The 13,459-nt window shown below is 40.3% G+C and overlaps 1 protein-coding gene across 6 annotated transcripts in view; it reads left to right on the top strand.

Moving 5' to 3' along the window:
- trpm6 (transient receptor potential cation channel, subfamily M, member 6) overlaps positions 1-13,459 on the top strand; it is a 177,285-nt gene that overhangs the window by 147,963 nt on the left and 15,863 nt on the right. For all 6 annotated transcript variants that reach the window (XM_043712212.1, XM_043712207.1, XM_043712192.1 and 3 more), the window contains 4 exons: positions 1,833-1,855; positions 3,259-3,309; positions 6,667-6,732; positions 7,955-8,241. In XM_043712212.1, the coding sequence (XP_043568147.1) occupies positions 1,833-1,855; positions 3,259-3,309; positions 6,667-6,732; positions 7,955-8,241 (427 nt within the window). The remainder of the gene's footprint in view (positions 1-1,832; positions 1,856-3,258; positions 3,310-6,666; positions 6,733-7,954; positions 8,242-13,459) is intronic.

Here is a 13,459-nt window from a genome sequence, read left to right as displayed (position 1 = left end):
CAACACACCATTCTGCTTTTTCTCTGCTGGCCACAGAAACATCTGTCTGTACCTCGGACTACAGAATCCCCTAACACAATTGATCTCTTGGAACCCGATGTACCCCTCGTTGCATTACAGCCAGTCTCAATACCAGAAACTTGGCTGTTCGTGCTACGTTCCCCTGAGAATCCATCACCCCCTTCATTTTCCAAAACAGCATACCTGTTTGAAATGGGTATGTCCACAAAAGACTCCTGCCCTAGGTGCCTCTCCTCTCTTACCTTTCCTGGAGTTAACCCATCTTTGTGACTGTATCTGAGAGTTTCCCCCCTTCCTATAACTGCCATCCATCAAATACTGTTGCTGTTGCAAATTTCTCATCGCTTCTATCAGTTTCTCCAACCAATCCACTTGATCCGATAAGACTTGCATCGAACAGCATTTATGGCAGATATAATCCGCAGTAACCCTTAAACTCTCTTTAAACTCCCACATCTGACAAGAAGTACATATCACTAATACAGTCTTGTCACACAAGTATTTTGGTTACAAGAGCAGGTCAGAGGCTAGAAATCCTGGAGAGAGTAACTCACCTCCTGACTCCCCTATAACCATCCACTAGGAACAAGTCGGGAGTGTGATGGAATAATCCCCACTTGCCTGGATGGGTGAGCTCCAACAACACTCGATAGTTAGATACCATTCAGGACAAAGCAATCTGCTTGATTGGCACCACATCCACAAACATTGAGCCACTCTAACACCAACATTCAGTAGCAGCAGTGTGAACCATTTATAAGATACACTGCAGAAATTCACCAAACACCTTAGGCAGCACCTTCCAAACCCACAACCACTGACATCTAGAAGGTCAAGGACAGCAGGTACATGGGAACACCACAGTGAGCAAGTTCTCGTTCAAGCCACTCACCATCCTGGTTTACAAATATATCGCCATTCCTGAAGTGTCACTGGGTCAAACTTTTGGAATTCTCTTCCTGTTGGCATTGTGGATGTACTTACACCTAATGGGCTACAATGGTTCATGTAGGCAGCTCACCACCACCTTCTCAAAGGCAATTGGGAATGAGCAATAAGTGCTGATCCAGCCAGCAATGCTCACATCCCATGAATGAATTAAAAAAAGAAGGTACTGTACGAGAGGAGATCATTCAACCCTTTGTACCTGCACTTGGAAAGTGTATCTAGTGAGTCCACCTACACTACATCTTCGTATCTCCTAATAGTCCTGCAAGGATATTCGTTTAATGTAAAAATCCAGTCCATTTTGAATTTTATTACTTCTCTTATCTTTTCTGGCAGCACAAGTGGCTCTTCCATAATTGTGAATCTGCCTTGGTGTCTCAGATCCTGACCTGATACTTTTACGGTTATTGTGGCTAAATCTGTCTTGTTGCTGCCACCATGTTCATTTTCCAGAGGTGCGATACAACCTCTGTTTTACCACGTGCAGATGCAGACTTTCACCATGTCTCTCACATTGAGAGCAGCTTGGTGGAAATCTCTCGCCGAAGTTACTTACTCACAATTTGTTAGAGTTTGATTTTACTTGAAATGTTTTAGCAAATCTCTGTGAAGATACTTTCAATCTTAGAATTTGATTGAGTGCATTCAGTGTCATTGGGTTGACAGCGTGACATTACTTCCCAGTATTTAAAGATGAGATTATGAGGCAATGGTCAAAGATATTCTAAAAGCAATTTCCTTCTGGATTGTAAAGTGTTCTGAAAGATTTTCCATTTGTAAAGTACACTACGGGCATGTATATAGTTGATGTACTTTCAGTATTTCATTATATGACTATGTGCTGTCACTTCCATTCCATACAGGTCAAATTCATGTGTTATTGATGGTAAGTCATAAGATTTTGAATGTTCAAATGTATATGCATTTGAAACAACTCCACCTCCTTGATTTTTATATTAATTATTGAGGTTTTGACATTGAATATATAGCTCAAAATTACAGACAGTTGAGTTAAAAATTGGAAAAATAATTTCTTCTGAAAGCGAATTGTGCAATTCCCAGTCTCTAATCTGACTATATTACAGTTCCTTCATCTGCAACCAAGCTTGGCAATTGGGCAAAGTCATCAGCTCCACTCCCCTGGATGGGGCAATAAATTATTTAATTAATCCAGGTTGCTGCAGACTCCTGACCAGTCCAACTGCTCTCATGCTGGCTCACCTGATTTTCCTGAGAACCAATGTTATTTCCTAATGTAAATTATTTCTGGTTTAAGTCACCATTATCACTGAATTACCTCATCAGTTGCATTAATAAAGAGGAGCTGGATTGCTTCTCGAGGCCTCAAGTGGAGACCTTGGTCTTACCTTTCTTCATTACTGCCAAAACCTCCTCTGTCCTGACTTTACCACCTTATACCCCTATTTGAACCAGATACCGCGAACTGTTCCGGGAACATAGCCAGATGTAACGACTTGTCCCACCTAATTCCCACAGCTGCCTGTTGACCAGAAAGCAGATCAATTGTTTTTTTCAGAGAATTCATGTAACTGAATTTCCAAACTCTCCTGATTGCCACTGGCTTTGGGCTGTGCCTTTTTGGGTCTGATATTTCAATTGTATTAAGTTAAAAATCACACAACACCAGGTTATAGTCCAACAGGTTTAATTGGAAGCACTAGCTTTTGGAGCACTGCTCCTTCATCAGGTGATGTGGAGTACACGATTGTAAGACACAGAATTTATAGCAAAAGTTTACAGTGTGATGTAAATGAAATTATATATTGAAAAATCCCTTGATTGTTTTTTAAGTCTCTCATCGATTAGAATGACCACGATAGTTTCACTTCTTTCATATGTAAGTCGCAAAACTTTTTTTCGAAGTTACCTTCTCAGGTGAACTTTAACAATTGGTGTCAGCCCAGATAATCAGTTATATCACACTGTAAGCTTCTGCTATAAATTCTGTGTCTTACAATTGTGTACTCTACCTGGAGGAGCAACGCTACGAAATCTAGTGCTTCCAATTAAACCTGTTGGACTATAACCTGATGTTGTGTGATTTTTAACTTTGTACACCCCAGTCTAACACCGGCATCTCCGAATCAGTTTTATCAAGATCTTCTCCAATGCTGTTGAAATTGGAGGGGCTTCTGTAATGCTAACAACTGGAATCCATTATATTTACTCACTAAACAAAAATATTTAAGATGTTTTTAAAAACTCGACAAGAGTAATGTATCTGTCTTGATGTTTATCTATTGATAACCAGGATGCATTGTGTTTCAGGATTTGTTACCTCATTTAAAACCTCTCAGGATCTGAACTATCATTACTCTGGTAAGGAGAGAGTGAACACAATTCATCAAATCTCCAGTTATCTATTCTGAGCTCAGCAAACTAAGTATTCATTGTTCACAGCTCACAAAACTTGAGAGAAAAGACAGTATCAAATTGTACAGCATCTAACATTTCTTTTTTATTAATAGCTATTTTCTGTGTTATGCTTGTGCCTGTAATGTTATGCAACTAATTACTATGGAGACTGGTATTTTTACTTGCAAATCTCAAATGCATGTAATAGCAGTCCCAGAGTAAGGATATTCAATAGAAAATAGGAGCAGGAGTAGGTCATTTGGCCCTTCAATCCTGTTCTCTCTCCATTTACTTGCAGAGAGTTATAATCAGGTTAGATCTCTCTGGCCATCATATTTTGTTTCTAAATCTTTTGAAAATGTTGCTATTTTTTCCTTCAATGACAAATGTTTCAGGCCCAAATAACAGTACAAATAAAATAATTTTATCGGACAATAGTGATAGGATTATGGTATAGAAGAAGAAATAAGTAAGCACCTAATAAATGTGCATTACCAATCGGTAAGACAGTTTATCAGCATTGTCTCACCTTGAGCCATTTTTGGATTTGGCTAGAATGGGGCCAGAACCACAAGTGGCAGGGTAGCTTCATTAAAATATTCACCAAGGCTCCACAGATAGCACTTTCTAAACCCTTGACCACTACCATTTCAAAGGACAAGGGCAGTAGATACATGGGAACTATCTGCAAGCTCCCTTCCAAGACACTCACCATCTTGACTTGGAAAAATATCACCGATCCTTCGCTGTCACTGGGTCAAATATCTGGAACTCTCTCCTAAATGGCAAATGGACTGCAACAGTTCCAAGAAGGTAGATCATCACCATTTTTTCAAGGGCATCTAGGGACAAGCAACATAACTTGGCCAATGATGCCCACATCTCATGATGACTTAAAATAGAAATAAATTGCCCAGTAATTATCTCTGCCCCTTCAAATGCACTCAGTCAGTTTCTTGGTGACAGACCAGAGGACCAGCATTCCACTACAACTCTGTACCTCCAAAGTAAGACCCCTAACTATGCCTCCCACCACTACCCCATCTACTGGCTGCAGCTCTGACTGCAGGTCACCCTGTGAAGTGATTTCTCTTCCACAGTGGTGAGGTAACAAATGTGGCATAAGTTAGATCTAATCTTTTAAAAGTGATGAGAGGATTAGATTACTTACAGTGTGGGAACAGGCCCTTCAGCACAACAGGTCCACACCGACCCTCCGAACAGCAACCCACCCAGACCCATTCCCTTACATTTACCCCGTCACCTAACACTATGGACATCTGAGGATGTCACCTAGGCAGGGGACGAAACGTCTGCAACACAAATTCTCAGCTCGGCGAACAGAACCACAACAACGAGCACCCAAGCTACAAATCTTGAACTACGGACAAATTAGCATGGCCAATTCACCTAACCTACACATTTTTGGACTGTCGGAGGAAACTGGAGCACCCGGAGGAAACCCACGCAGACACAGGGAGAATGTGCAAACTCCACACAGTCAGTTGCCTGTGGCAGGAATTGAACCCGGGTCTTCTGCTGCTGTGAGGCAGCAGTGCTAACCACTGTGCCGCCCATAAGATGTCTCAAGATGGAGATGCTTTCCTCAATGGCAGGTTGCAGCCCACTCATGCACTTAATTAAGTTAGATTATAAGGTAAATTAATTAAATAAGCAGATATTCTGTCCTCTAATTTGCTTGTCCAGTCAAAATTGATGTCAGTTGACTGCTGCTGACCGGGAGAAAGTGAGGTCTGCAGATGCTGGAGATCAGATCGGGTGCCTCCTCTATATTGGGGAGACAGGCCGCCTACTTGCGGAGCATTTCAGAGAACACCTCTGGGACACCCGGACCAACCAACCCAACCACCCTGTGGCTCAACACTTCAACTCCCCCTCCCACTCCACCAAGGATATGCAGGTCCTTGGACTCCTCCATCGCCAGACCACAACAAAACGACGGCTGGAGGAAGAGCGCCTCATCTTCCGCCTAGGAACCCTCCAACCACAAGGAATGAACTCGGATTTCACCAGTTTCCTCATTTCCCCTCCCCCACATTGTTTCAGTCAAATCCATCGATCTCAGCACCGCTTTCCTAACCTGCAATCTTCTTCCTGACCTCTCCGCCCCCACCCCAGTCTGACCTATCACCCTCACCTTGACCTCTTTCCACCTATCGCATTTCCAACGCCCCTCCCCCAAGTCCTTCCTCCCTACCTTTTATCTTAGCCTGCTGGACACACTTTCCTCATTCCTAAAGAAGGGCTTATGCCCGAAACGTCGATCCTCCTATTCCCTGGATGCTGCCTGACCTGCTGCGCTGTTCCAGCAACACATTTTCAGCTGCTGCTGACAGTGTCAGGTTGGGATTCACATTTGACCCAATGACAGCTCTTGCCCAAAATGGAAAAGTCCTTCTCATGATATCTTATAACAACATGGTTAAACTTATTCATTGTGATGCCTTTTTATAGCTTCATTAAAGTTTTTGCATCACAACCTTAGCTTTTCCAATAGGCTTTGACTTGATTTTTCTTTCTCTCGGAACTGAAACTCTGCCATTGAATGTGACATTTTCCAGGATGTTTCAGCAAGGTTCAGTCAGCTGTACATTTTTCAGTGGGTTCGAAAACCTTTCACTCAGTAGCTCTCACTTAAAGAATTTTGAGAAGTTAAAGGGCAATTTTGACAACATTTTAATGAAGTAAAATTTGCTTTGAGCATATGTTAAACAGCAGACAGATTAACCCTCATATTTACAAGGATTGAGTGGGGATACATATCATGGTAGAGTGTGAAGATTGGGAAAGTTGAAATCACTCAAATTTAACAGCGGCATTATAATTTTTTGTTCCATTTCCTGTCCAGTGGAAGTGCAGCACCATTTTAGCACTCTTCATCACAACTATAGCCAGACTGCCTTTAAGTAATGCCACCGCAAAATAACTAGTTATGTTTTAAAAGAGAAAGGTATTCCAATTCAGATATACTGGGTGATTAAAGGACTTTTAAGGATGTGTCTGCGCATGTATGTAGATAGATGATGGCTCAGTGTTTTGCATCAAAGTAATAAGACATAGAATTGCTCCCGCTTCATCTGGTTTCCTAGCTGCTTGATCACCCCAAGGGAATAAGCTGCAAAAATGCTTTTTAATAGGGAGGGAATAAAGTTTCATCATAGAGCTGCTGACCTAACTGTCCTTCCAAAGAAATGGTACTTGTTTTCAACAGGGTAGACTAAGCACATTTGAAGAGTGGGAGATAAGGCATTTTTAATGTAAACTTTTAACATTGTTTTAAATATGTTTCTTTTTTTGCAGCTGTTGAAAGAAATAATTTAATGAGGCTTGCCCAGACAATACCATTCACCCCCGTTGATCTCTTTGGTAATATTAATGTACTTCTGTTTTGATTTAAAGATCTCATTGCTTGTGGGACAGGGATTGTTAGTTGGGAGAACAAAATGATGATGTTGGGCAGCGTGTTCTGCTCAGTGAAAGCACAGATCTGGCACATTCTTATTGATCAGTAGTTAGCAATGCTGCCACACTTAACCAAAGACCTGTGTTTGATTCCTCCCTTTGGCGACTGTCTGTGTGAAGTTTGCACATTCTCACTGTATTTGTGTGGGTTGCCTCCAGATGATCCGTGTTCCTCTCACAGTCCAAAGATTTGCAGGTTAGGTTTTTGGCCATGTTAATTTGCCCATAGTGTCCAGGGATGTGCAGACTAGGTCGCTTAGCCATGGGGAATGCAGGGTTACAGGGATACAGTAGGGGGCTGGGTCTGGTTCTGGGTGGGATACTGTTTGGAGGATCAGTGTCTACCAAGGGCCAAATGGCCTGCTAGCAATGATGTAATTTCTTCCTAAGGCTCAGTGGTGAGCACTGCTGCCTCAGCGCCAGGGTTTGATTCCAGCCTCGGGCGACTGTCTATATGGAGTTTGCACATTCTCCCCATGTCTGCATGGGTTTACTCCGGGTGCTCTGGTTTCCTCCCACAGTCAAAAGATTTGCAGGTTAGGTGAATTGGCCTTGCTAAGTTCCCATAAAGTTCAGGGTTGTGTAGGTTAGGTGCGTTAGTCAGGGATAAATGTAGAGTAATGGGGGACTGAATCTGGACGGGTTACTCTTTGGAGAGTCAGTGTGGACTTGCTAGGCCGAAGGGCCTGTTTCCACACTATAGGGATTCTATGATTCTAAAATCAAAATGAGAATCTTTCTTTCGTTGTTTGTTTTTTCCTTTCTTCTGTTTGCCCAATCCATTGTGTAGGGAGAGAGTAATTCTTGAAAAAAATAACCTGTTTTCATTTTAATTGGCTACAAAATAGATTTGAAGGCTAATTTTTCAGGTAATCAACAGCGTGTAGCAGTTGATCCTTACATACTTGGTATGTGTTTTATGCATTGGAACCTGAACAGAACTTGAATAAAGTAAAAGACTGTAGTGCTCAGAAGTACTTGGAAGAGCAATTGGTTCACGTTGCTTGAAAATGTACACATTTTTTGAATATTATAAAATTGTCAATAGAGATATTGGTACAACAGTCCACTTTTTGCAAATGTTAACATGTTGAAGATACCACTATCATTTTGTATTTTTGTGCAGCTGGTGAGGAGGTAACCATTTACAAGTTGGAGGAGAGTTCACCAGTAAACCTGGACAAGAGCATGTCCTCCTGGTCTCAACATGGTTTGGCTGCCATGATTCATGTCCTTTCCAAGGAAGAAATGGATGGAGGTCTTCGTCGGGCTATGAAGGTGTGCTGCACTTGGTCAGAAGAAGATGTGCTGAAAAGTGGGCAGACTTACATCATAAAGAGCTTCCTGCCAGAAGTAGTCAAAACTTGGCAGAAAATCTTTAGTGAAGGAACTGTGCTCCATCTGTGTCTGAGGGTAAGTGATTGGAGGTGAATGGGAGGACTTATCAATATTTTTGAGGGCTGGAGGATGCAGTTAAAGATTTCCAATGCTCTAGGTAACTTCTGCTCATATCCTAAATATGTTAGTTTCCAACCTGTCCTCAAAGTTTCTATTGAATTTGTGTGGAATAGAGTTTCTAATTGAATTTTTACAAATCGAGCAGCATTGATGGAGCTCAGATAACCAGGGTAACTACTCCCCATGTCCCTGACCAGCAAAGGGCTCAAGAAAGGATTGACAGCTGGTATGCCTGGAAGATCAAAGTCAACTAGTCTCAGGAATGGAAATTGGGATATAACCCTGAAAAGGATCTCTGAGAATTCATTTTAAATAAATTCAGCTCCCTAATAAAGGGATAACTGATGAAGGGGAGGCAATGGCCAAGAGGTATTATCACTGGACTGTTAATCCAGTATCTTTTCCCCAGTCCCACCCCCAACATCCTATTTATCTCTCAGCTCCACACCCCCTACACCCCCCCCCCCAATTTCCTGATGAAGGGCTAATGTCTGAAACGTCGACTCTCCTCCTCAGATGCTGCCGTGCTTTTCCAGCACCACACTTTTTAACGCTGACTCTCCAGCGTCTGCGGTCCTCATTTTCTCTCAGTCACTGTTAATCCAGAGAACTAAGTAATATTCTGGGGAATTGAGTTTGAATCCCACCATGGCCGATTATTTGAAATAAAAAAAAAGTGGAATTAAACGTGCAATGATGACCGAGAAATCACTGTTGAATATCAGAAAAACCCATCCGGTTCATTAAAGTCCGTTAAGGAAGGAAACTGCCATCCTCACCTGGTCTGGCCTATATGTGACTCCAGACCCACAGCAATGTGGTTGACTGTTAACTGCCCTCTGGGTAATTAGGGATGGACAATAAGTGCTGGCCTAGCCAATGATGCTCACATTGCCAGAATGAATAAAAAACAAACTGTGAAAAATTCTATGTGCGGGTCATTAATTTCACACAGTCCCATCCCCTTACCTCACATACTCTGGTTGTCAGCCAGGGATCCTGGAAAGCCTCATCAGAGAAGGGAGGTGCCATCCTAATCTTCAATAACTCCTCTTCACCCACCTACAGGTGCGCGCAGGCACAAGCACACCTACACCTAATCCTGTTTCCCTATAAACATTTAGGTTTTTGTTTGCTAATATTGCCAACAGTAATCCTTAAGCTATGAACAAACAATTTCTTCAGGATCATACATATTCATTTTACAAGGGAGTGTGTTACAATTTTAAATTCCTTTAACCCTCATTCTCCAGACACAATTTTAAATTTTACAATTTTACCTGTTGTAGTAACTGAGCCCTTTGCTCATTACAGGACAGTCTCAGGATATAATGGATTTTGATAGTATGCATAGAGTAATGAAGAATGACCGTTTAATTTGCTCAATTTGTTAAATTTATCTGAGACTTAGAAAGGATCAGCGTTGCCTTGAAAATCAATTGAAGGGGAGAGTGTGGGACTTTGGTTGGGGTTGGAGGAATGGTAAGTAGATGGAGGTCACTAACACTAGTTAAGAGAGTGACAAGACAAGAAAACTGTTTTTTCTCAGCAGCCCACTACCCCAACCTTCCTAATGCTGGATGCTTCAATCAGGCTGTAAAGGCTTTGTATATGGCAATCTCATCCTCACCTGTCATTTCTCCCAGAAACCTGCTCGCAATTCAAAATCAATAAGTGTTTTCTTTTCAACTTCTTTCTGTGTAGTACCTCCCTGGCTTGCCTTTAGTTGACTGTCATCAGTGATCCCTTTAGTAGACCTTAGTAAGATTTACTTCTCTCCCTCATGGTTTCAATAGCTTTGGGTTGTGGCCAGACCTTGAAATCCAGTTCTTTTAAAAAGCTTCTTGAAAAGAAAGCTCTCAATTTCATCTATATCTTTTGTTGGTGTGTTTTCTCCTTAACTGTGTCCTACTTTCAATCACTTCCTTACACAATTGTATACATGCATTAATGAACCTTGGAGAAACTTTACTGTCCCACACAATATTCTCATAATATCATTAAAACAGAATCAAACATCCCCATTTGGTCCCAGATAGTGCATATTTTGTTGTTTTTTGTTTCCATTTCAAATAATAGTTTATTTTCTCATAAATAACCCTCCATGCTGTGCCTGTCTTGTTTCATTTAAAAATTATACCACTTTCAAATGGCAGTGTTTTTTGCAGTCAAAAGTGGGTTCTGCAGATGCTAGAGATTAGAGTCAAGATTAGAGTGGTGCTGGAAAAGCACAGCAGGTCAGGCAGCATCCGAGGAGCAGGAAAATCGATGTTTCGGGCAAAAGCCCTTCTTCAGTGTTTTTGTAGTGTTTGTCTATTTCTCTCCTTTTTTGATATTCAGAAACCATTCAGTTGGCATTTTTTAAAATATATAAAATGAAATCTGTTTGGTGCTTTAAATCTCCCTTTGAGTTCTTGAAATAGCAACTTGCAGCAATTAATTTTGTCAGTTCCAATTGCAGGAACAATTGGTGATTTTTAAATCAGAGACAGAAGTGCTTCTCAATCTGTTTAGAGGCAAGTTTCATATCTCCTCTTCTCAAGCACTTTATTTTGGAAGATACCAAATGAACTGAATGGTTAAGGCCAAGTCTGTGAAAGTTAGAGCCTTTAATTGAAATTGCCACCATGCTGTACTTTAATTCTGAAAACTGCTGGATTGCTTGCTGTACCATCAATATTCATGTACATCTGGAAATGAAACAAAAGTATCTTTTTGACTCTCCAGAGGAGCTCAAAGGGTTAGAGCTTCTATTCATATTTGTCAGTTTAGAAGTTCAAATTTTAATAATGCCTAATGCTTCCATTTAGCAAGATGGAAATGATGCTGCAGCTTGATTGTAAGGGGGAAGAAAAACTTCTCATCTGCGTACAAATGTGACACTTTTTTGAGATGCATTTTTTGCAACTTTTTCCCAGTTAATAAAGAATGAAACTCTGTTTTAAACTGTTTTCTTTCCAATTTTTTTAACCTATCTTTTTTCTAACTTCACTAAACATTTTTTTAGATATTTGATGAACATGAAAAATCATTTGTAACATTATCAACTTCCAAGGAAATGACTCACATTTTGTCATCAAGGAAGGCAGAGTTTTATTTTGAAAGGAAAAGATTAAGTTAAAGTTTTTTGTCCAGTTCCCTTTGTCTCAGGAACCTTTTCAAATAAGTTTAATAAAGCTAAAGAAAAATAGCATGGAAGAAAAGGTTAGCTTTTATAGCTAAGCAAAATCTTCAACATTTGAGTGGATACGTAAATAGGAAAGGTTTGGAGGGATATGGGCCATGAGTAGGCAGGTGGGACTAGTTTAGTTTGGGATTATGTTTGGATTGGATCGAAGTGTCTGTTTCCATGCTGTATGACTGTAATGCAAACTTGAATGATGAACAAGGGGTCAGAATACTTACCAAATCTCTCTCCCTTAAACCAATTTTCAAATTCTGATGTTTCTGATTTAATCTCGTTTGAATGCAAAGGTTGCAAAACGTATCTTTAATTTAATTTTTTTTGCAAAAAAAATACTCTCGTACAACTGTTTGAAAAAGTTCAAATTGGATTTCAGGTATCCTAGCAACCATTAATTACTTCGTTAAAAATCACACTAGTGTTGTGTGATTTTTAACTTTGTACACCCCAGTCCAACACCGGTATCTCCAAATCATGATTGATTACTTCAAGGAGGACTGTTTTGGTGACTTTCAGATTTGTAAAGTAAATTTTGCTAAAATTAAATGCACTAAATTTTTAACTTAGATTTTTTTTCCAATTCTTTAAGTTTCACCAGCTTCAATGACAGCTTGAACTGGAATATCCTTTCCTTTTGTCCTTTCTTTAAAATGTGTGGCCCCCAACCAATTCATTTTGGCACTTCTTTTGCTTAAATCTGCATTCCTGGGCAACCTCAGAAAAACAATTATAATCCCATCATACACAATCTTTACCATCATGAAATCACACTTCAGACAGCCTCTTTTGTAAGATTTAGATTAAATTTGACAGTTGCAGACTGTGGAAAATGCAAGGCAGAGTCTGAAGTGGTGTAAATGTAATTTGTTATGTATTTAGCAGTTTTAAATACAAATAGCCAGGAAATGCATGCAACTGTGATACGTGAGAGCACTTTTCTCCTTGGCCACAATCTTGGTTTCTCCTCAGTTTCTGATTTCTAGTTAATGTTCATTTTTTTTTGATTAGCTTAGATTACTTACAGTGTGGAAACAGGCCCTTCGGCCCAACAAGTCCACACCGATTGGCCACAATCTTGGTTTCTCCTCAGTTTCTGATTTCTAGTTAATGTTCATGTGTTTGCCAGAGAAGGAAGAGAAACTGCCAGATGCTCTATTGCTATGTCGATTAATTGTATAATATTCGGAAAGGCACCATTTCTCATACCATTTAACGGCTTCAGTAAGAGTGTAGAGCATAAAGGTCACCACAAACTTTCCAGTTCCAAGACCTAATTAGCTAGAGGCTAGACAGTAGCAGAAATCCCCTCTTGTCAACCCTTCCTGCTTTCATGTAAGGGCATTAAATTCTTTTTATAGTGTGGTTAAGATTGGACAAGAGGTGGAAGATGTAGATTCTGTGAGGAATTGTGGAACTATCTACTTTTATAAGAAGATTAGAAAAACAGATTTTTAAAATTGTAATAGGCCAGTAACTGTAGGTATACGAGTGTGCTCATTTGCAAACTACTGAAAGATAATATCTAAGTATCACAAATAGTTAAGAAGGCAAATGGTATGTAAGCCGTACCCAAAAGGGCGTGGAACTTAAGAGTGAGATCATATCTGGAGTGCTGAGTACAGTTTAGGTTTCCTTACCTATGGCAGCTTCAGAAGATTGAATTTTGGAATAAGAGGATGGATATTGAATGGAAATAACCCTTTATTCTCTGCAGTTTAGATGAACAAGAGGTGATCTTGTTTAAATATGTTGTATTCTTGAAGAGCATGACAAGACAGCCACTGAAAGGCTGTTTTCCTGGCTGGGACCTTTGAATTATGATAAGGGATTGTAATGAAGAGAAACTTCTTCATTCAGAGATTTTAATGTTTGAACTTCCCTACATCATGGGATGCTATGTTCTTGGGTCTAGTCAAGACCGAGAAGATAACTGTCCGAGGGTGTGGGGATAGGGTGGAAAATTGGAGATGATGTAAAAGATGAGCCACA

The sequence above is a fragment of the Chiloscyllium plagiosum genome, chromosome 2, assembly GCF_004010195.1.
Source record: "Chiloscyllium plagiosum isolate BGI_BamShark_2017 chromosome 2, ASM401019v2, whole genome shotgun sequence".
Taxonomy (NCBI): Eukaryota; Metazoa; Chordata; class Chondrichthyes; order Orectolobiformes; family Hemiscylliidae; genus Chiloscyllium; species Chiloscyllium plagiosum.
Note: the sequence above shows the minus strand (reverse complement) of the source record. Positions and strands in the feature narration are given on the sequence as shown.